The following is a 24,488-nucleotide window of genomic DNA, read 5'->3' on the forward strand; positions in this document are numbered from 1 at the left end:
CAGGTAGACCTATTGAGTTAATCAGTCACAGGTGTTGGGTCGATTACATAGGTGGGTAAAGAATTAGAGATATTAGTGAATAAGTTATTTATTTATAGATAAAATTAAGAAACAATATAAGAGAGCTTGCTATAATGAATTATCTTAGATAGAGAATAACTCTGAAATAATAAACAAAAAAATGTATTACATTGAAGTTGAAGTCAGGTTTTAGAACTTCTTAAAAATAAAATTAAAATATCTTCATATAAGCTTTGGAAGCCATTCTTAAACGTTGCTTCCTATATACTTAGTTAAATATATAATTAATAACTCAAAGAAATATTATGCAGGCTCAGTGTCATCAGGCTCATCAAGCTTCCGTTGCTCATCAGAAGTCGGTAGCGTAATATGTACTCCGGAGTGTTTAGATCGTGAAGGAGTCTGGATAGACCGAGTATCAATATCAGATCCCTGTATTTGCAAAGCGCTATGTTGTTCGGTTGGGTCCTTCTGGGATCTGACCGTACCTGTTGACGCCCGGCTTAAGATTGACTTGGGTAGAGACAGTACAGTATCCTGCAAAAATTGTTAAGTAAGATTATTGAGTGTAACATTCAGAATGAGCAGTTACGGGAGGTACACGGTCGGCACCGGAGTAAGTATTATAACCATGTTCCTACAGCAGGCATTTTTTTTATGTGTAATATTGTAATGTAATCGTTAGGTTCGGGTTTCGATTGTGTGCTATTTCCACAAGTACTGCTGGTGTAGAACTGTACGCCCCTGCCGATGTGGTAAACGAGTGTAAACTGTAAAGGTATTAAACAGTGCGACTCACGCGTTGCAATCGACCCCACTCGTTCTCGCTGTCTGTGTGTTTCACACTTTATTTATGCTACAAAATATAAAAAAGGTAAAAACAATAAAAAGAGAAAACCATAAACAAACAGAAAACCAAAAAGAAAGGAAACAAAAATAAGTCAAATTATACAATTCAAGCATTTCGTACGTGTTCTCCTTTAGAAGATCTCTCAGGACGTATAGAGGCTTGGTCAGATTTATCTTCCTGACCGGGTTTCTTTATTTGCACAGTTTTGAGAGCCTCTTCAACTTTTTCTCGTAATTCTGTAGCTTCTTCTGGATCTAAAATTTGCGCTTTCAAACTATTGATAGCCATTTGTGCGATATGTGTCATGTCTGCTTCTGGGAGATTAATACCGCAATCTGTAAAATAAGTGTTAAGTATAATCCAGACACTCCACTTTTTTAATTTTTATACTAATGAGCTGAACAGTGATCTGGCAAACCTTTCATATCCTCTACTATCTCGAAGGAAGCGATACGCTCAAGAGATTCTCGAGTTAACGGATGCTGGTCGTCTACGAGTGACTTCACCAGCGACGCCATAGTCTCTGGAGTCTCTGCAATTCATATCAAAAGTAACATATACAATCTTTCTAAGAGTACCTATACAAAATGTATAATTTTGATCATTTGACAATCTGAATTTTCAAGTTACGTTGCGGCTTTACATTGATAACTAGCATTAGCATTGCTTTATGACACATAAAATATGTTTTAATAAGTACTCGTAACAACTGACCAACATAGCTTAAGTCAGCGGCGTGTAACATTGCCGCGATGGCCGGCCCGATGCGCTGGTTTAGGGGCATGCGAACATCAGACACCTGCTTTAATGCAGTCTCCAGACTTGCTAGCACTGTCGACATACCCTTCATCCCCATACTTTCCATGTGGTCTATCTGTTGATTATATAAATTATCTTTAGTAGGTAGGTAGGTATAAGAAACGGGACTTTATGAACATGAACTAGGAGTAGGTACCTAGTCATGACGTCGAGTATCGATTCGGTAATTGTCGTCAAATATGTAAATGACAACCTAATACTAACTGTTTTAAGGAGTTATTTTTTAAATGAGATTTATGACACAGTACTCAGTACATATAGTGCATTGATAATTTATTGGTAGTTAACGCAAGGTCATCATATTTCCGATACAACACACGTGTAGCATAATTTATTTAGAGTAGCGACAATGACGTTATCAATAAATATCCTTGAATTTTATCTGCGTCTAGATTTGTGAAAGTGATTATACTATTATTTTAGCCGATATTCAAATAGATAAATCCTCTTTGTACAGAGACAATTTCACCGAAACTCTCTAAAGAAAAAATAAACTTACATGTTGTCGAACAAGGCGATCAGTCAGGGCTGCTAATGCATCAAAGGCTTTCGTTTGCTTCTTATATTGGCTTGGGTCACCACCGTGTTTCAGCAGCCATTTACGTACTAAGCTGTCTACGACTTCATATCGAGAACTCACTCTGTATAACACCCAGTAAATATTAGTTAGACATAATGCATAAGCTGCATCAGTGTACATGTTTATGTGGTCTTGCGGCAACTCAAGATCATGGTTATACGTGTCTAAATTTGAGCAAATTTTAGTAAAAGCTACAATAATGTGAAACAATACAAACTTAGAATGCAGGAGTAGGACAACTCTCCCAAAAAAAGAAAAGAGAACTATACAAGCATCTCATAGTTATAGAGAAAAGACGAACAATACTGACTATTGCTGATACCGGTGGATTAATGGCAGGTGCACAACTTACCCAGAGATAATATCGGGTAGTTTGGCGTTGACGTCTTTAAGTAGTTCCTGTGCATCATCCCTAGTCACACGCATTGTGTCCAGCGTGTCGTACAACAGCTTCATTATGTTTATATCACACACCACGTTCGTTTGTGATGCCAGTGGTGTTCTGTGTACGGTATAAGCAAATTATGAAAAAGGTCCTACTAGTCGAAATAAAAAGAGTAGTCTCACATCTAATTCTTTTGTCGATACGGCATTATCTTTAAAGTGTTATAGAAGAGAGCAAAGAAAGTAAAGTGAAACAACTCCGCGCCAAAAACGGCTTAGTTTAAAATCACCCCTGTTTGACAAATAATCTCAAATTTTATATTAGGTCGGGGAAAAAGTATTTTCGCATTATAGTATGTATGAACTTGTAATAAAATCTCTTTGGCTTCAAGAATCACAAATGAGTACACGGTTCATTAGGTTTCTTTCAGCGAGCTCGTGAGGTACCCAAATATCGAGCTTTTATGTGTAGAGAAAATATTTTATTACAAGTTCATACATATTATAATCGGAAAAGACTTTTCCCCGGCCTAATATTTCGCAAGTTGCCGAAGCGGATCCAATGACCCTCCCACGAAGCTTGTGAACTTTCATGGCTATAACTTACATGGGAAAGTATTTCTTCCTCCTTTGCCTCATGCTACGCGGCGCCATGTACAGGTATATGTCAGAAGCTTCAGACGTCGGAGGGGACCACGTGGGCGGTATCTCTCGTTGAGATATCGGCTTGAAACGGAGCCCTTCTATCTCTTCGTTCAGTTGCTAATAAAATATGGTGCAATAAGCTTTTATATTTCCGATATTTACAAGTTGTTGGTAGAGATTTGAAGTCCCGATAACTTTAACACAACTTAACTGTTTTTCCTTGTCCTATCTTTTCTTGACATATTTTTTTATAGTAATAATTTACGAAGCGGTTATTGTTAATACTTAGATGTTTTAAAGTAGGTATATGGAGATATAATGAATTTTACCTGTATCTGGTGTTTTTGCTGAGCGCGAACAATGCGCAATCGCATTACATCACGTTCGTAGTCCTCTGGGTCATACCCACCTGCCATCTTGCCAGGGTCTTTTGGAGCCTAGTAATGCGTATTTACATAGTAGTTAACAGAGCATTAGTTTTTTATAGGAAAACAGGAGTTAATGAAAGGAATATAGAAAATAGACGCCAAATTGAATTCAAAGTTACCTTCTGTGGCAGGATATCAGCTTGAATAGCAGCAGCAAGACGAAGGCGATCCGAGTGAACATTTAGAGCTTGGAGGTATTTCTTCTCCAATTCACTGTAACGATGCTGAAGCAATAGTATTTTATGATAAGAAACTATACTCTTTTTTGTTTTAGTGAAAACAGTGACTATTTGACAGTTCAGCTGCCAACCGTTACGGTGGCTATTCGGCAGGCATCGAAGGAATTGGAGTTTTGGATTGAGCTCAATAGCCCCCTTTACACACTCTTTATCGCGCGTTCTTAGGAGCGTACAGGATTACGCACGTGAAAGACGGCGCGCTCTACGCTCGCAATTTTCTTCGCGGGCTACACAGATGAGTGCAGCGTGCCTCGGTCGCGGTCTCTCCTTTCCCCTTGTACACCCTATATACACGCGCTCTTTCACGCGCTATGTTGTATCATGCGTGAAATAGTGTGTGAGCAAAGACGGCCAATGTTATCGTTTAATCTGTAATACCGATGTCAAATAGTATTTTCGTTAAATACAAAAGGGAGACTTACCTTCCAAGTGCGCACTTGTGCGGTGATCTGCGGCACGATGCCGTGCGTGTGGTTGAACTTGTGTCTGCGCGCCATCTGGCGCAGCAGGTCGTCCAGCGTCTTGTCGACGCGGCGCGGGCGGCCCAGCTTGCGCGTGAGCACGTCGCGCATCTGTGCCCGGAGCTCCGCCGCGCGCTGCTCCATGGCGCGTAAGTCCACGTTCATGCGGAACAAGTGAGTGCGGTTTACTCTGCACAGTAACATGACCCATTGCGTTACTAAAAGAACGATATCCAACTCGACCTTTGTATAATACAACGATGCATAACGGGTCTTATGTGCGGTTAGAATTAAAAAGTTATAATACAACGTTTAAAAACAACAATAACTATTATTACTATTGGATCTTTGTTAGCAAGCAAACGATAAGACGTGCTAGGGTGACACAATAAGACGTGCCCTGATTCAAATAAAATCATGAACAAAAAAATAAAATTTTACTTGAAATTGTAGAACTATGAATGGATAAATATCCTTACTTCTGCCGGAGCTTCTGTTGTTTAATCTCATCTTGAAGTTCGAGCACTCGTCGCCTTAGTCTGGCAAGCAGAGCCTCAGGGAACACGACGGTCTGCGATAGTCCTAGAGGACCAGTACATCCGCGGATCGCTGATGCTCTGATCTGATCGTATCTCAACACAACCACCTGCTCCACGTCGTTCATACAACTCTGCTTTTCCATCTGTACACAATTATAACGCCAATAAAGAAACTTACTTAAATACGGTTTTAGATAAGTATCAAAGTTTTAATAAAACCCTTTTTAGAATAATATTTAAATAAATATTTGAAGCATTGAAACATATTAGTCTTGTAAAAATAAATGCAAAAAGTGTAGCATTTATGAGGAAAGTGTCTTTTAGGAAACATTTAGATTAAATATTAGATAGGATAAAACAATCATTTCTTTAAAAAACCTTACCTACCATAAACTCTTTGAGATCATTCTTCCTAGTGTCGAGTTGCACGGAAAGCTTGCGTTTGAACTTATTATGATTTTCGATATCACGGCGCAGCATGTCCACCATTTTGTCTTTCTCCATCATGTCTTGTTCGTGTTTGTGTCTGCGAATAGAAAAGAACAAAAAACCTTAAAACCGACCACTTAAATGATAACATTCATTCTAACAAATATTTAAAGTCAGTTTAAAAAACTAGTAACCATAAGAGTTGTATATAACGACGTCGAACAAAAACGGTTCATATTTTACCTAGTATTCCTCAACTCATATGTCTTGTCGTAAATTTCCCTCTCGCATCCTTCGGGACAAATATTGGGGTCAAGACGAATGGGACCAATGTCACGACTGTCCAAGCTCCCCTCCTCTTCTTCCTCGCTTGACGATTCAGAAGATTCCGATTCCGATGATTCTGTAAGGTAAAATGGATTTTGATTTCATTATAAAAAAAAAACTGTTTTTCCCTATAACGTTACAATAAACTAGCTTTTGCACAGTGGACCGCTCGCGGGAGATTTTGTTGTAAGTATATTATAATATGAAGTAGTTTAGATTTACAAGACATAATTACATACTGCATATGTCGGAAGAGAGAGAGATAAAGAACAAAGATGAAAAGCAAGTAATAACATTGGAAAGTTGCACTTATGATCTTACCATCATCATCACGATCTCGTGGTGGTCGGTACTTCTTCTTGAATATCCTACGCAAGAAGTCAGCAAACTTGTTGTCTTGTACCAATTTCTTAAATTGCCTTTGAAGTTCTTGGCAACTCTCGCCTAGAACTACCTTTTCAGACAAATGTTCTTCGATGCGATGCTCGCAGTCATCGATTTGGTCTTGCACTGCTTTGACCTACAGTTGCAACAGGTTTTTGACTCTCGTTAGACCAATTTTAAGTTATATGCGCATCATAAAACATTTCTATCGTCCTCTGTCCAGCAACTCGGTATATAGAGATCCTTGTATGTGTAGTTCCCGGCAAGCGCAGTTACACAAAATGTAAAACATCAGCAACCCGCAGGCTTTCATAGTCGACGGTGGCGTGACTGATGCAGCCTACTTTGTTTTGGAAATACACAGATTTATTTACTACAATCTAGATAAATGATGCACGCCAAAGCGCTTTACAAAGTTGTCGTACTATAAAAGTAACGAGTAGATTTACAATCCATGTATCATATCACCTGCATCAACTTGGTATAAACTCTTTCAGCCAACCGATCTTCATGAGCTTCAAAACGGTTAAGCACGTTCATTTCTCTGTGCAATTGATACAGATGGAGTTCGAGCAACTGGTTCCTCTCCTGAAAGAAACTTAATTCATTAACAAGTTATCTGAAACAAGGAAGAACCTACCTCTTGGATAGTAAATGGTAAATATTAATTAATCGTTGGAGAGCTCTGCTACTGGTATTATTATTGTTTAAGTATAAATTGTATGTTATTGTGTTACCTGCACTCTTATGCGTTCTCTTTGCAACTGTCGCAGACGAGAGTCGAATTGTTGAACTGCCGTATCTGCTTCCACTAGCAATATATCCTGCTCGTATAAATGCCTAAGAAAATTGCAAATACATTAAATGTATTACTTAGATTTATGAAAACCTATTATGACCGAAAAACGCTGTGACATTTCAATTCTTAAAAAATTAAAACGATGTCATGTTATTATTTGTGCTTAGTTTTTATTGAATGATGAAAGATACCTTTCTATACGTCTTTCTCTTAATTCTATTTCTAGAGGTGTAGATTCCTGATCCTGTCTTGCTTTTAACAGCTCCCAAGAAGCCGCCAAGGGGCGAGATTCTAAAACATAAAAACGAAAACTTTATTAAAATCATCTCGCCATAAAAAATGCACTTAGGAAGCATTCACTTAAGTCAGTAAATTAGGCACAATGCACAATGCACATAGTATATTCTTGGTATTTATTGTCAAAATTTCACTGATACAATATTAAGCTGTTTTTACTAAAAGAAGAAAAATGTATATTACCGGTAATGGGCACAAATTTATTGACTCGTGGTGGTCGCACCCTCGATGCAAATGGACTAAGAACAGATTTCCTGCGTTCTTGCGCTTGTTGTATCTTCTTTGTCATTCGTTGCTGGACTGCTATCGGTTTTGGTTTTACCTATGAATTATGGCGTTTAGGAGCATAAAGTCAAAAGCGCGAAATGACAAATGATCGCAAATGGTCAAAAGCGCAGAATGTCAAAGGCGCAGAATGTCAAAGGCGCAGAATGTCAAAAGCGCAGAATGTCAAAAGCGCAGAATGTCAAAGGCGCAGAATGTCAAAAGCGTACATAGTCAAAAGCGCGTAATGTCAAAGGCGCACAATGTCAAAAATCATGGGGAGTCAGACTCGCGTTACTTTATGGGCCATGAAATAAAAACATATATTCAAATCAACAAAAAAATATTTATTTTTAATCTAAACGAAATATACACAAATTTTTATTATGCATTAGTGAGACAAACGAGATTAATATGTTATATATGAAAATAGTGGTTAATATAGGTAATTAACTACTTTCCCTTATTCAAAGATACCAAACTATAGGTATGTTTAAATAAATTATGTTAATTGTACTTGTAATTAATAATTGCTGACTTTTCCTCATTACTATCTCATCTTCAATATTTTCCTGGTATTTCATAATATTAGCATAATAAAATACATCGTTTTGATAGAATGGAACGTAATCTGTTATTTCATTATAAATTATACTATTAGAGGGTAGTTTCAAAAAAGTTTGTGACTTGTCAAATGAGACAAGTTTTTTGTTTAGGAGGTGTGTTGTATTACGTGAGAAAGTATAAAGATTACAGTTATATATTACAATTTAATAATATATAGTGAATCGTTATTGTAAACTAGTATAAAACATTACTGCTACACATATATTCACAGTTTGTGATGGATGATCAAGAATTTGAGATAGTTACAAATCAGAAGGGTAACTTGGCACTACTACGTGGTGGTTATAGGTATACGAAAAATGTAACGAACAAGAGTGGAACCATTTTATGGAGATGTGTGCGACGAAATGTATGTAATGCTTCAGTTACTACGGAAAATAACAGTAAAAAACTATTGAGAGAATCTATTCTTCATACATGTCAACCGGACCAATTAGATAATGAAGTGCTGAAACAGAAACAGATTTTAAAAAAAGCTGTATGTACAAATCTTGGACCTATTCAAAAAATTGTTGAAAATACAAATCATGATATAATGGAAAAGAGCGGTCAAGACCTTGGTATTACTTACAAATCTTTTAAAGATTCTTTGCGTCGTGCTCGCAAAAAGTATTTATGTACAGATACATTAAGTCACAAAAATCCAGAATCCATTACTATACCTGAAGCTTTAAGAAGTGAATTCTTGATACATCAGGACCACGAAATATTACTGTTTGCTACAGCTATATCAAAGAAAATTATGAAGAAACCTGGAGAATATTATGCAGATGGTACCTTCAAATGTACTCCGAAACCTTACTATCAACTGTTTACAATCCACTATGATATTGGCTCCAGTGAGGTTCATACCAATATTGTTCCAGTTGCATATGCTCTTTTAATTAATAAAACTCAGGCAATATATGAACGATTGTTTAATATCCTTAAAAATAAACTAAGTGTTAAAATGGTAACTTTTAAATCCGATTATGAAACAGGTATTCTAAACGCTGCATCAAATGTTTTTCCTTCGGTACAAATTTCCGGCTGCTATCACCATTACAGTGATGCTGTGTGGAGGATGTCAAAAAAATTAAAGCTAAATAAATCGAAAGAAGGCAGAACTACAACCAGGATGTGCGCCATACTTCCTCTTTTACCTGCAAACCGGATACACGAAACATGGCAACATATACTACATACTGCACCAGACTCACGAGAAATGAGAAAGTTCCGAGTTTATTTTGAAAATACCTGGTATCCTAAACAATCAGCAAGTACATTAAGCGTAGCTGAACAACGACATAGAACTACGAATGCTCTTGAGGGCTGGCACCACCGTGTTAACAAAAGAATCCCAAAAAAGCCTAACTTTTATTTATTTATACATAAACTTCGGCGAGAAGCAAAATATTGGGATAGAAGAATAACATATTCACTATTCAACTCTCCTCCAAAAAATAAAAGAAAACAATGTGATATTGATTTTGATAGAAGATACAGACGTTACTTAAAAAAAATTGATCAAAAATTAATTACAATTCCAGAATTTCTAAAAAAAAATATATTTTTACAACTTATCTTGAAAAAGTAAAAACACAATTATTTTCCCCTTCTAATTATTATGATTATTAAAGAATGTTTACATTTGTTAGTTGCCACTGTGTCACTAACTAGAAGATAGAAGCTGACTTTGAATTTGATGATTTATATTAATGAGACATAAGGGAATAATAAATGTGTGTATATTTCGTTTAGATTAAAAATAAATATTTTTTTGTTGATTTGAATATATGTTTTTATTTCATGGCCCATAAAGTAACGCGAGTCTGACTCCCCATGATTTTTGACATTGTGCGCCTTTGACATTACGCGCTTTTGACTATGTACGCTTTTGACATTCTGCGCCTTTGACATTCTGCGCTTTTGACATTCTGCGCTTTTGACATTCTGCGCCTTTGACATTCTGCGCCTTTGACATTCTGCGCTTTTGACCATTTGCGATCATTTGTCATTTCGCGCTTTTGACTTTATGCTCCTAAACGGAATTATGGTATTATTATGGTTTGCTTGCAAAATATTTTTTTAAATATGCGTGTTTACTAGATATACGAAATTAAAAATGGAAGGATTATTGCAAGTATTTTAAAATATGTATTAAATTAACCAATAGAATCCACAATAAGCTTTTTTAAGAGTCAATTTAGGTCAAAGTTAAAATATCGTGTAAGGAAAATCAGGATACTTTTGTAACAGCTTTTTCTGTGTCAACTGTCAAGCATATATACTCTCGCGTATTAAGACAAACCCTCTGTTTTTAACTTATAAGGAGAAACAGTTAATATATTTCAATAGTATATTTGTTTAACAAACCTCTAGATGTTTTTCAGGAAATTCCAGTTCTTCATCAATCTCGGGTATAGGTGGCGCAGTCTTAGCAAGTTTGGCCGGTATCTCTACTCGTATTTCAGATAGACGTTCACCGATCTGCTTCATGTACGCCACCATCTTCAGTTTATGTTGACGCAGTTGAAGCACTTTTTCGTTGAACTCACGTTTATTGTTATAAATCTGACGAAATTAAGGACATTAATAAAGCAAAGAGCTTAATTAACTAAACGTAGTGTTTCCAGATATTTCGTTTTCACTGGGCCTTAAAAAAAGCGGTGGTAGTCATTGGAGGATAAACACGAGTATTTTAGAATTAAAATATTTTTTTCATGCAGTTACAAATACTTTGACGAAAGGAAGGACATTTAACTATTGTAGTTCCGTCTCCTATTTTTCGATATTTTTTGGCTAGAGATCAGGCACAACGTTTCTAAAGTAATATATAATTCTACTTAAAAAATCTGATCGTGTCTGAGCGTACCTCTTCTCTAGTAAGACAGACACGTAGCTGCGTGTTATGTCCAGGTGGAGCGACGTAGTCTCCTTGCGTCTTGAGCAGCCTGTTCCCGATGGAAGCCTCTGCTTCCTTCAGCGCTTCAGCCGCACCGGGTGGCATGGCGTTCGGGTCTGGCTTGCGGCATACATGCTCTTGCCACTGTATTAATGTTTATTCCATTGAATTATTCTAGATTATAGGATGTCTTATATAAAACGAATATTGTTTTTTGTTTTGGTCAAGTGCTAATATTGTTTTATGTGACGTCGCATAAATACGATTTTTCTGGGTAAAGTATTTTTTCTCGGAAGAATCTCAGTGATATCTCGGTCTTATTATGTAAATCTATAAATTTTCGTTACTTACCAATAAAATTGTGCGGTGTGTGTCCAAGAGCGTAATAATTAATGACCTTAGCTCCGAATATTACAGAATAATACAGCGAATAAGTAAGTAAATTTGTAAAACCTCAATCAGCTGTAGATGATGTCTGTTCACGCGCTCGTAGTAATTCCTAAGCGCTTTCTTGAGCGGGTGTGGTGGTCGCGCGGGCAGACCGAGCAAGAACGACGCTACACGCGGCGGTCCATACGATGTCTTCCTCACTCCCGTACGACGGACCGCTGATTCTGTACGTCTGTTCGTACACGAAGAAAATTTATTTATAGTAAACATTTAAAGCAGATGTTAATTTTGATATGATTGTTATTTGTATTTTTTTTAAAATTAAAATGAGTGCAAGCCTGTAGAAAATCTGGATATTCACTTACTTCAATACAGCTTCGGCCATTTCTAATAAATTCATATCCCTAGCAGCATGAAATTGTTTAAAACCATGATTATTTTAAAAAACACACAAGCATTATAACCAGAAACACCATGGTGAACGATGAACTAGATGACAATGAGATTTATTCATTTGGTACCTTCCGCGAAGAGCAGCCTCAGCCATTTTAGCATGAACTTCTTCAAGTTGCGAAGCGAAGTCTTTAGATAGATTTTTTTGACGTAGAGGGCGAATCATTACAGCGGGGTCTCTGCAATATTGTAGAACGACAGTAAATAATTCGTCTGTCCTGTATATTAGACTAAATATTAGGTATACTAAGAAATGACTGAGTGAATATAAGTGACTGAGAATTCAGCATTTACAATTTCTAATACAAATTTTCAGTAGAAAGGCAGGTATGGATATTTTTGGGACTCGGCTTTCAGACATCTTTAAAAAACCATTTGCTGTTTGCCTTTTTACCATCATAAGTTGCAATACATAAAAAAATACAAATGCACCAGAAAATCAACGAGTCTAACCTTATAGCTCTCAACGTGAAGGGGAACACATCCAACTGTATAATGTTTCTCGAGTACATCTTATGTAGCGCTAAGTCGGAGGCTTCTAGCTGATGAGCTAGTTTACGTTTAGTCAACGCTTTAGCTACGTCCAGCTCTTGTTCTTGCACCATCAGTGGACGAGGGTCTAGAGTCACATCTATTTGTTGAGACGCTGGTAGAGCGCGGTTTCTGTGACAAAAAGATAACATTTTTGGTAGAGCCTTGGAAACCTTGTGCAAGCCATTCAGCTTTAATCACAATCACAAAGTATCTGTTTTCCTCAAAAGTATACAAAGAGTTTCACCTTCGATATTTCAAGACAAACGTTAACAGAAGGGTTACTTTATTTTAGTATGTTCACGTTTTGTTACTCTTTATTGTTCTATTTCTAGTTAACATTTCTCTCACCATTTCAAAATCTATTTCACTTGAAATACTCTTAAAATAAAAAATAATAATACTATTTCAAAAAACTTTATACTTACGCTTTGATAAGTTTATGATATTCAACAGAGAGCTCGGCCAGTTGGTCTCGCACTCGTTTCTTGTGTGCGTTAGCAATGGCCATCATCTTATCATATTCCTCTTTCTGTTTCAGCTGTTCGTGAGACATCAGCTCGCCTTCTATTGTACTTGGCTCTTTCACTTTTCCTATTTTCTGTAGTTATAGAAGCAAAATGTGATTGATACAAATACTAAACGACGAATTATTTTATGGGGAAGATTATCTGACACTTATTTTCAAGTGGTAGTGAAAATTAATCGTAAAAAGGAAAATATTTATACATACAGGTATATCTGATATTGGTGGCATTTTTGGCTGCGGAAACAACGGCTCAGGAAAGTTGATGTTGAAAGAGAATATGTTCCCATCGGAACCGCAGGTATACAGACGTCTGCGACAAAAAAAGGAATAAAAGAATCACAATAAAATACTATTTAACGGAAACATGTTTTTAAAGCTTTATAAATATTTCTTACGTTCCATCGGTGCTGAACTCGAAACAGGTAATAGCGCCGGTGTAACGATCATGCATCGGTAAGTAATAGTTATCAGCAAAGTCTATTCGTGGAATCGGTTGTTTCTGAAATAACACGAAACATTAACGATGACATTATTGAACCCGTAGTGCTTAACAGAAAGTAATAGAAAAACGGAATACTGCTTTCCGACAGCACAAATTATCCGATAGGTGAATACACAGAAAAATCATTGCGCTATGATATTTCAAAGAAAATGTTAGGATAAGGAACTGTCTTGTCTAACGTCCGTATAAAGCCGGTTATGCTGATCTGTTGCCACTAGTCCTTATTTGTCTTGCTTGAACGTAAATAACGCATTTTATTACCTCACTAGCTATATTATTACTTACTTCTTCCTTCGCTAAGCGTCTGCCCTTAAGTTTCTTGAGCAATTTTTGCTGCGCCAACATCCAGACCATATAATGTGTTTCCGGTGAGTCTTCCTCTTCAGTAGGCATACGAAATACTCGTATATACCCAGTATTGGTTCCTACCACTAGGTAACGGTCCTCGCATCTGGGGTAAGGTTAAAAGGAAGGCCCAAATCAATCAATTTCCTACCTATAAATAACTAGCTGACCCGCGCAACTTCGCTTGTGTCACATAAGAAAATCATAATTTTCCCCGTTTTTGTAACATTTTTCACTGGTACTCTGCTTCTATTGGTCGTAGCGTGATGATATATAGCCTATAGCCTTCCTCGATAAATGGGCTATCTAACACTGAAATAATTTTTCAAATCGGACCAATAGTTCCCGAGATTAGCGCGTTCAAACAAACAAACAAACAAACTCTTCAGCTTTATAATATTAGTATAGATGTGAGAATTTTATAAGGTTTGAAGTAAATTGTACAGAGCATAAAGAAATCTGTTTTTCAACTTTTTATAGAAATTAGTGATTTGGATTGTTGACAATTCTTGTCTTATAGATATACGGCAAAAAAAAAAAATAGTTTTCATCGAATTTTATCTGATCAACAATAATCATTTTAGATATTAACTGTTGTTACTTATCCGTGGATGCAAATAACTGAAATTTACTTAATTAATATTAAACAGATGTCTTACAAAAATCTCAAAGAGGAGATGTCATCGCACCAAGCGCCGGGGATAGGGGCGTACTTGAGTATCTTGCTAACGCCCGGCTGTATGAGAAACAAGGAGCCGGTGCCTTGCTGTATCACCCACACTCCTTGCTCGCAGTACTCCGCCCAAGTGATCGTCGTACCCAACATGCTTTCACTTTCAACTAAAATATTGACACAGGTATTTTATACACTAGTCCCAAAAATTAAGGGATATAAAAAAATAATCCAAATTATTGGGTGATTTTCAACAAGCTGTAACTCCGAGGAAAATGGTCGTACAGAAAAAATAAAAAAAACAAATTGTAGCTTCAAGTGTCTTGTTTTTAGATATGATCATGAAAATTTTTTGTCATGGCCAGGTCTGGAGAAATCCTACGAAAACTACCAAAAAAAAATTTTTCCAAATTTTTTCCCTCCTAAAAAAAGGTCCACGGGCTTCAAAAAAATTTTTTTGATTCTTTCGTTCTAAAGTTCTTTTAGAAAATTTAATCTTCTTTAATTTGCCGTATTCAAAAAGCCTGTACAACGATTCGCCACGGAGTAATCGTCAATCAAAGCAAAAAAGTTATTTTTGACTTTGATATTTAATAACTCCGGAAATAATGATCGTACAGGAAATCAAAGGAGGGTTTTGAAAACTGCACAATATTCCCTATAAGAAAATGTAAACATCTTTTAAGAAAATATTTTTTTTTGAATTGAAAACTCGGACTGAAAAAAAGACAAAAATTCGCGAAATTAAGGATATTTGGATAACTTGGTAGAACTTTGGATAAAATGGATGAACGAAGGATATCGTCGGTAATTTTTCAACCTCAAAGTGTCCCCTAAAATCCCTCAAAAATTCAAAGCGCTGCGATTTTTTTTTCATTGTGCCCCGAAGCTTCAAATTCTTTGTTGTTGCAAAAATCACCATTGTGAGCAATTTTGTGATTTTTATTCATTTTTTTAATAAAAATTTTTTTTCTCTCTAAAATCTTTATTTTTTCGATTAAAAAGCAAATTGCGTGCCTATGCTCACTCCACGACATCGTCGAGCCCGATTGGCTTATGTGCATGACCATCACGAGTGGGGTCGTAGACAGTGGACCAGTGTCTTATGGACTGACGAATCTCGATTTTGACTTCATGGCAGCGATAGACGATCTCTCGTTTTGCGATTTGCTTTTTAATCGAAAAAATAAAGATTTTAGAGAGAAAAAAAAAAATTATTACAAAAATGAATAAAAACCACAAAATTGCTCACAATGGTGATTTTTGCAACAACAAAGAATTTGAAGCTTCGGGGCACAATGAAAAAAAAATCGCAGCGCTTTGAATTTTTGAGGGATTTTAGGGGACACTTTGAGGTTGAAAAATTACCGACGATATCCTTCGTTCATCCATTTTATCCAAAGTTATACCAAGTTATCCAAATATCCTTAATTTCGCGAATTTTTGTCTTTTTTTCAGTCAAAGTTTACAATTCAAATAAAAATATTTTCTTAAAAGATGTTTACATTTTCTTATAGGGAATATTGTGCAGTTTTCAAAACCCTCCTTTGATTTCCTGTACGATCATTATTTCCGGAGTTATTGAATATCAAAGTCAAAAATAACTTTTTTGCTTTGATTGACGATCACTCCGTGGCGAATCGTCGTACAGGCTTTTTGATTACGGCAAATTAAAGAAGATTAATTTTTCTAAAAGAACTTTAGAACGAAAGAATCAAAAAAATTTTTTTGAAGCCCGTGGACCTTTTTTTAGGAGGGAAAAAATTTTGAAAAATTTTTTTTTGGTAGTTTTCGTAGGATTTCTCCAGACCTGGCCATGACAAAAAATTTTCATGGTCATATCTAAAAACTAGACACTTGAAGCTACAATTTGTTTTTTTTATTTTTTCTGTACGACCATTTTCCTCGGAGTAACAGCTTGTTGAAAATCACCCAAAAATTTGGATTCTTTTTTTATATCCCTTAATTTTTGGGACTAGTTTATTAATGTAAGCGGCAAGACTAGAAGACGAAAGGTGGACCAAAGCAATCTCTGAATGGCGGCAATGGAATGGGCGAAGGTCTCGAGGAAGGCCTGTTACTAGATGGTCGGACAACATAGTTAAATGTGTAGGGCCGAAATTGATTAGACAAGCGGAGGGCCGTATAAAGTGGCGTGCTGAGGGGGAGGCCTATACTCAACAGTGGGTGGATACGGGCTGATTAGATAGATTAGATAGACGGCATTAAGCGACTATAATATTTTTACTTCAATGCTAGTTCCGTGGGATAAGGGGCTTTCAAATTGATCTAAATCTGACAGGGTTAGCCTTTTGTCCGATTCGGGAATCTGCCAGACTGCCTAAACCACTGAGACGGTTTTCATATTAAAAATCTGTTTAATACGTTCCTCGGTGTACAAAACAACTTACTTAGTTGTATTTCTCCCAGCCACTCATCTTCTTCATCCTCATCATCGGCATCGCCCTTAGCTTTCAACGCCTCTTCGTCCAAGCTGGCAAGATCCTCTTCTGTTGGGAACGGTCTTCGGCGCATGCTGATTACATAAAAAACCGTAATAAATAATTTATTACAATCGTTGATACATATTAAGTGATTTTGTGTCATAATACGGGCAAAATAACTTTATTTGTCTGAAAACAGCGACAAGAAGAAGAACACAGTAACTCGGCGTTGTTAGGTACGTCTCCATCATTACACGGTATTAGTCTCTTGTTTTAATTTTCCGCTTTCCTCGCAGCGGCTTGGCTACTTTACTCACGCATACAAAGTAATTTGGCCGTATAACACAAGCAAAGATAGTGAAATAAATTTGTTTTAGACCGTCATAAGAGTATGACTCTACTTCGATACAAATATGTACTTACTAATGCTTCTTCACCAAAGTTTCCTTATAAGACTCGAACTGCAGAGTGAAGGTGGTTATTTCGGAGTACACCCGAACCTCAAGTTGCGGCAGCACAGCTTCCATCACCAGACCAACTTGTCCGCACAGTAATATTACGTGTTCCTTGAAAGTAAAAAGTGAATTCGAGTAAATAAATATAAGGGTACCAATGCTACTATATTTTATCGTTTATCATTCAGCAGCTTACACAAGAACTACGTACTGCTCTGAATAATAAGAGGAAAGCAAGTAAAGTTGAGCTTTGCTGCGGTTATTCTTGATGATTTCTGCTTTTATTCATAACAGTTTAAGTTAAAGTCTTGCTTTATACACATCTGTAGCAGTCCGGTTAAGTTTCTTTTTTCTTTTAACAAAGAAAATCATTTAATAGATGAAAGTTTTGTACCTCATCAGGTTTCCAAGTCATATAAGCTATATTATTAGGTGTTTCAATAAAGCCGAGCCTCTCCAAAGAGAATGGAGTTGATAGCGTGAGTTTGTACATGAATATAGTACTGTCTTCTCCACACGTCACTAATAATGTGCGTTGATGGTTGATCGATATTTGGGTTAGAGACTTTGAGTGAGGCTTCAGGAGCTGGAAGATAAAATACATGACAAATTATTTGTGGACGAGATCGATTCTGTTAGTATAATATGCCTTATTTCACAAAGTAAAGACTAACACAAATTAGCCCATTGACTGTACAAAAATGTATAACCACTTTATTCGGACTGCTTTCTGTAGTTTTCAGTTTCGAATTTCAGTTCTTGCCAAGAAATTCTGAGTGATTGCCCGTAGTATAAAGTCGCGGCCGCAGACTATCGTAAAGCTGACAGTCTGGCATCTTGTCTGCCTCTAGTCGGTATCTTTGTATACCGTCTCGATGAAAGAGTACTGCTATATTCAGCACTTAGACACTTGAAACAAACTTTTACTAAAGTAATGATAAAAGTAACAATGGAAATATGAACAATGTTACCGAAATCAAGTCAATACAATCAGCATTAACAGAGTCTTCACTGTGTATGGTAAGAGCTGAGTGCACACGAATGTCGATCAAGCTTTTCTGTCGCTCCAGTCTTTCCGGGTGTAGCAGTAACGTTCGCATTATACCATCAGCGAAACCAACTATTATTATATTCGATGTAGCATCCATCTGTATTAAATAAAACTTATTAGAAACTGCCGTGTGGGCTTATACTCCCGATAGAATTCAAATCAAATTCGATTGAATCATATTCGAGCAAAGTCAAATCGTACTTTTAAATTCCAAACTAGCGCGTGTTCAAACACTGGTTTAAAATGAAAATAATCAAAATTTAACAATCCAATTATCACTATCACTTTAAAATAAAGTTTATCAAAATCGAATTCGAATTTATTTCTGTCAAGAGTAAGCCAGTTGATTAAAGTGATATTATTCACCACATGACCGCAGATGAACCCCATACGATTTTCCAATAACACGTTAAGAATTTGCAATATAAATTATGGAATCAAGCACGGATACCGTAGCACATTATTAAATACTGCGTGGAAAATTGCGCGGCATTTTCCGATATCTAGATAGAGGCCATCGCTATATGCGTATTAGAGTTAACAAGTGGTCTAAATAAATAGTGAAAAATATGGGCTGTTTTAAAGAACCTCGCTTTGGAGATAATTGAAGTTAGTTATATTTTACGAGTAACCTAAAATCTGTTAAAATGGCGCTAAATGTCATTTACTGCTACATTTCACTTAAACCAAGGTCTAATCTAGAAGGATATCCTCAAGATTTCGATAAACTTTTCATCACTGTCTTTGCGATCGTCTATCAAAGCACTAAGTTATTAATTGAATAGATATGTTTATTAAATAATCCACTCACATCCAGCGGCGGATAGAACATGCAAGTCACAGGCGTCTGGAAATGATATCGTGCTAGAAGTTTATGATTATCAGTATTATAAGCATGGAGAGCTCCGTCTTCCCCCGCAGTGATCAGTAAAGGATGAGTTCTCAACGCTGCCATAGCAACAACACCTCCCGCATGACACGTGATCACTTTCTGATGGTTGCACTCCAGTTTGTCTATTTCTAGCTCTACTGTCCATATTCCTCCGTTGCCGTCCTAGAAAAAGATGTATGGATGCATTTTGATGTAGAGCGCGATACTTACAGCGGTAAAATAACATGGAAACCCAACTGAGACATTATTACTGGAATAAAATGTTTAACAAGTACTTACTTGAGCATACCAATACATATCTTTTTGATGTTTGAGACACATGATTTGGCAGCCGGGTACCTGCAAAAAGAAATCATAGAATAAGGTGTCCAAAACTCTTATAAGTACTTACGTATGTATACGGTTCATAGCGAAACGTTATAATAAAATTTATAGTTTACGTGGTTGAAATTATCTTAACTTAAATGTAAGAGTGATAGATCGGTTGAATGCATAGTTGAGAAAAGTCACATAAGTCGTCAGTCCAAGATCAATTCCTATATTTATTAACTGTCTTTTAACCAAGGAAGGAAGAAATACGCACGCAAGTCTCAGCCACAGGGTTCAGTTCGACGTATGGGTCTTCTTCAGGTGGATCAGCTTGTTCCACGGTGTCCCAGTACCACGCTCGCACACAACCATCTCGAGCTATAGTCGTCACTTCGTCTCCGGCCGGACTTAACATAAATTGAATCTGAAATAGAAAGCAAAATTTCGGAAAAATGGCCTTTAAATTAAACGGGTTCCAATAAATTATCGACAGCTAGAAGTCTACTGCAGTTCAGTTAAAGTAAAGCGAAAATAGAAATTAAACGTCATAGTCAGGAGCGCTTAAATACGCATTTAAGAAAAAAATCATGTAGATATGGAGTTATTGTCCCCTTTCCAAAAATTACTTACAACAGGGGCTTGATGACAAGTTTTTCTTCCCTTCCGAGTTACTTCTACCTTCACAAGACCAGCTTCCCACACTAAGACGTTTCCCCATTCGCATCCAGTCAAAACCTGCAATGCATTGAGAACAAAACTTATCTCGTAAGTAACTTTGTTTCTTCTTGAGACATCGTTCATAATGTTCCACTCTATTAATTATATGGACCACATAATAAATTCGTAACCTTTTCATCGGGCATTGGATAAACTCCAAGAACGTCGCAAATTTCTGTTTTGCCGAATCTACCCAATTCGCCTTTTAGCTTAAGACCAGTGAATGTTTCAGCCATTTTCCAAAACTTTACATGGGCAGCTCCTAAAATTATAGTAACGTTTTAATGAGGGACCTTAGAACGTCCTATACGGCAAGGTTCTTTGCTATGAAAAGTAGGAGCTCTTGTAAAAGCTCATGAAAATGATGTTCCAAATTTATAAAATACATCACTTTCTAGGATAACTCTTTCCGCACTATAGGGTTTCAAAAACGACGTTTAATATTAAAAAGTACTATTTCCTAACACATTTTTTGGAGTCTAGCTTTGACATAAAAACAAAACCTGCAGTAGTTAGTTGCCCAGGACAGTAGGGCGAAAACATAACAGCGTTGACGTCATAGGTGAACGCGCTCGTACGCAGTAAAATCTTATGTCGTTTCCAGTTCCAAATGGTAAGGTTGTAGTCTGGCTCCCTGCCCACAGATGCCAATAATTCACCGTCCGGACTGCAAAAGTACAATGTTGCTTAGGATAATACACTAGAAACTTTGACATTTATTTTTTACTAGCTGACCCGCGCAACTTCGCTTGCGTCACGTAAGAGAATCATAATTTTCCCCGTTTTTGTAACATTTTTCACTGGTACTCTGCTCCTATTGGTCGTAGCGTGATGATATATAGCCTATAGCCTTCCTTGATAAATGGGCTGTCTAACACTGAAAGAATTTTTTCAAATCGGACCAGTAGTTTCTGAGATTAGCGCGTTCAAACAAACAAACAAACTCTTCAGCTTTATAATATTAGTATAGATTTAATGTAAGTAACAAAATGCGTGTAATAACTATCTTCCAGCCTTTTACAGATTTTAAAGCGTAGGGGAAAATGTTGCAGGCATAAGAATAACATGTCATTGAGTAGGTACTATCACAAGAGAACCTTCCACCAACCCCCGGTTTCTGAACTACATTTAGTGGTAGTTTATCTGCTCAATAGCGTTTAAACTCATATAAAAAACCCGCTATTGAAAAGATAGACTACCGCTAAATGTACCTCAGAAATCGGGGGTAACCAATGTATGGATTTGGGTACAATCTTAGGCAAATACTTGATTACCTGAAGTCTAAGATAGAGTATGCGTTAGTAGTGCCATCGCGTAGTACTGCGTCTATGTCCATCTGCGGCCAATTGTACAGCAGTATCAATGGTTCTCGATCACCTTCCCTGCCTTCTGCTATTGCTATGCGATAGTTTGGATCTTTTCTGTATGACTGGAAATAAAACATCTCTTGAAATATTATTCTCAGACAAAGATTTAGCTTGACGTCGCTGCTATGACGACAATCGGTTTGCATATTATAGGTACAAAGTAAATGAGTATAGAACTTAGAACTTTTCTTGAGAATCAAAGCCTCTTTGTCTGGTGTGACCTTTTGACCAGGGTCAGTAACCGCCGACAATACTAAGTAGAGTGTTTGTCGACTCCATTTTATTCCGGAGCAATTTTTTAACAATCTAAATAGTCCATTGAAATGTTACATGAGATTTACATTTATTAGAGGACGCAATTTTATTTTTGGAACATGTAGGGGAGGTCAATAGAAGCTTAACTTGAAGTTTGTGGGGTCGCCACCCTTGTCCTGCGGCCGCCATCTTGGAAAAGGGGGTGGAAACGCTTTTTTCGCTATATCTCGGAAACTATGCGTCTTGCAATAAAATTGTAAAGGCATAATTTGTAGCAAATTATTTTGTCTACAAATATGTTGAATAACTTTTTGTCCTAAATTAACAATTAAAGAAGTTATAAGCCGAAAAGTGCAATTTTTTTTATAGTTATTTTCTTTATTGCTCTATAACTTTTTTTAGCGACAGCCGCGCGGATGGGTCTCTGGGGTTAAGCTACGCTTGCCGAGGTTGTTTGGTGGATGGGTGACCATCTTACACATATCGAGTTCCTCCCTATTTCGGAAGGGACGTTAAATTGTGGGTCCCAGCTGTCATTTTCGAAGATATTTGACAGTCGTTAACAGTACTCAGAAGTTTGAAAGTCTGGCAACCAGTCTTAACGAGGGGTATCGTTTTATATCCCAGGTAAATGGGTTGTGGAGGTCAGACAGGCAGTCACTCCAAGTAAAACACTGGTATTCAGCTGCATCTGGTGAAACTGGAAGCCGACTCCAACATAGTTTGGAAAAAAGGCTAAACTGATATGAATATATTAAAAAAAATTAACTCGGACCAATCTTGTAGATAATTTTGCGAGGAAAATTTAGCCCTATATTTTTTTTTATTTCATTAATTAGAAACTCAGTAACAGGGCTCCGAAATAGACCGGATTCGGAAAGAAAATTTTTGTAAAAAAAAATCACTATTTTGCTTATAACTTCTTTAATTGTTAATTTAGGACAAAAAGTTATTCAACATATTTGTAGACAAAATAATTTGCTACAAATTATGCTTTAACAATTTTATTGTAAGACGCATAGTTTCCAAGATATAGCCAAAAAAGTGTTTCCACCCCTTTTCCAAGATGGCGGCCGGGGGACAAGGGTGGCGACCCCACAAACTTCAAGTTAAGCTTCTATTGACCCCCCCTACATGTCCCAAAAATAAAATTGCGTCCTCTAAGAAATGCAATATTCGGCCCTCAAATTGTAACATTTCAATGGACTAAAATATTTATTTTAATAATTACCGTGATACATCCAACGGAGCCACCTGTGGTGCTTCTCCGGAACCATTTCTGTTTAGTTTTAACATCAAGGAACGTGATGATGCTCCCGGCCGCATAGCATACGACTAGCTCGTCGCACGCGCATAGATTGAAGTACTTGTGGCAGTCGTAACCGTAAGAATATCTTTGTTTTGTTCAGGAAAACTAGAAGAGCTCAAAAAACCAGCAAATTGCTGATAAAAATAGAGCTGCAATCAAGGTTCACTAATAAGTATTTTATGGGGGCAAACGCGCTGGTTTTTATAATAATACTCAGGTATGAAAACCACCAACCACCAATCGGCACATAATTGGTATTTCTGCTATAAATGTATAAAGAATACCTATATCGGCCCAAGTAATCGAACGTATGAAAGCAGGCTAAGCGGTACAGACGTGGGGTCTAAACTATTAGTAGGTATAACGAATAAACCATTTCAATGTAAAGGATACTCGAATTCAAACAAATCGAACGGTATAGTCGACTCGAACGAAGTGACTGCGCCCGAGACAAAATCGTCCGGGTCGTATTCTGTGAGTATAGACTCCTCTTCTACATGTTCCTCTGCTTCTTCTTCATATTCCTCTTCTTCTTCACCTTCTTCAAAAAATATACGAAGAAGATAATGAGTATTGTATATTTATTGTACCTACTCACACCGTGGTCGGTGTTAATAAGCTCATGGTGCGGTGACTGTACTACGTGCTACATATATCATGTATTTCATTAGATTATATTATTTAACTTTCATATTCGAAGACTTAAAAAGAAAATAAATGTTAGCAAGTTAATAAGTAATTAAGTGCCTGCTCTATATTAACTGTAGTAGGGATTTTAATCGTTTATCAAGTTTGTAAATATCTTTGATGCAAAGATTATTATTAGACATCTAATGAGAAGATAGGTTCCTAATCGTTCGCCCATTTCGATGAATTTAGTAATTTGTTAAGAAACGCTGAAAAATCTTACCTTCTCCAAAGTATTCATCTTCGGGATCTGCCATATTTATTTATTTTAATTCCAAATTTTTACTTATTAACAAAAACCGAAACTAATTAATAATAATGTTGTATTATAATATCCTAAAGAAGAATAAATGAAGTAGTGACTATGCTGACTTCAAAACCTATTTTATCAATCATAAATAAATCCGTAACCAAGATACCATTTTGAAATTAAAATTGGCGCTACCAACCTGCGCGGCAATTTTCTCGTAAAGCGCGTTTCAGTCTATAATAGGCATGGTTTTCAATAGTAAGACATTACACGATTCCGACATTATACTTTTTATTGCCGGTTAGATAAAGCTTTAGTGGTTTACCTCTATTATATAATTTTATTTATATAA

At 36.6% G+C, this 24,488-nt stretch overlaps 1 protein-coding gene across 1 annotated transcript; it reads right to left on the reverse strand.

Annotated features, from left to right (window-relative positions):
• Positions 1–72: 72 nt before the first annotated feature.
• Positions 73–24,143, reverse strand: LOC142975261 (cilia- and flagella-associated protein 44). Its single transcript, XM_076118001.1, has 42 exons — positions 24,110–24,143; positions 23,593–23,737; positions 23,122–23,284; positions 21,543–21,697; positions 20,772–20,935; positions 20,400–20,530; positions 20,182–20,286; positions 19,826–19,975; positions 19,522–19,581; positions 19,162–19,404; positions 18,271–18,447; positions 17,694–17,885; positions 17,268–17,410; positions 16,812–16,936; positions 14,387–14,567; positions 13,668–13,833; positions 13,276–13,379; positions 13,085–13,190; positions 12,780–12,952; positions 12,274–12,483; positions 11,889–11,999; positions 11,431–11,599; positions 10,948–11,121; positions 10,449–10,646; positions 7,386–7,524; positions 7,097–7,196; positions 6,844–6,946; positions 6,575–6,694; positions 6,044–6,242; positions 5,639–5,798; positions 5,354–5,492; positions 4,907–5,109; positions 4,389–4,617; positions 3,847–3,951; positions 3,629–3,736; positions 3,262–3,416; positions 2,623–2,772; positions 2,190–2,331; positions 1,586–1,745; positions 1,290–1,403; positions 992–1,206; positions 73–558 (listed from the first exon to the last, which is right to left on the reverse strand). The coding sequence occupies exons 1-42, from the start codon at positions 24,141–24,143 to the stop codon at positions 325–327; spliced, it is 6,354 nt and encodes a 2,117-aa protein (XP_075974116.1). The 3' UTR covers positions 73–324.
• Between the last annotated feature and the right edge of the window lie 345 nt (positions 24,144–24,488).

The sequence above is a fragment of the Anticarsia gemmatalis genome, chromosome 9, assembly GCF_050436995.1.
Source record: "Anticarsia gemmatalis isolate Benzon Research Colony breed Stoneville strain chromosome 9, ilAntGemm2 primary, whole genome shotgun sequence".
NCBI lineage: Eukaryota > Metazoa > Arthropoda > Insecta > Lepidoptera > Erebidae > Anticarsia > Anticarsia gemmatalis.

Excerpts from the sequence above, each read along its gene's own strand:
- LOC142975261 (XM_076118001.1), bottom strand. The coding sequence starts at position 24,143 with ATGGCAGATCCCGAAGATGAATACTTTGGAGAAG. Across the intron at positions 23,285-23,592 it reads TTCGATTTGTTTGAATTCGA|ATATTCTTACGGTTACGACT; the intron begins GTATCCTTTACA and ends AACAAAACAAAG. Across the intron at positions 11,600-11,888 it reads GAGGCTGCTCTTCGCGGAAG|ACGTACAGAATCAGCGGTCC; the intron begins GTACCAAATGAA and ends GTGTACGAACAG.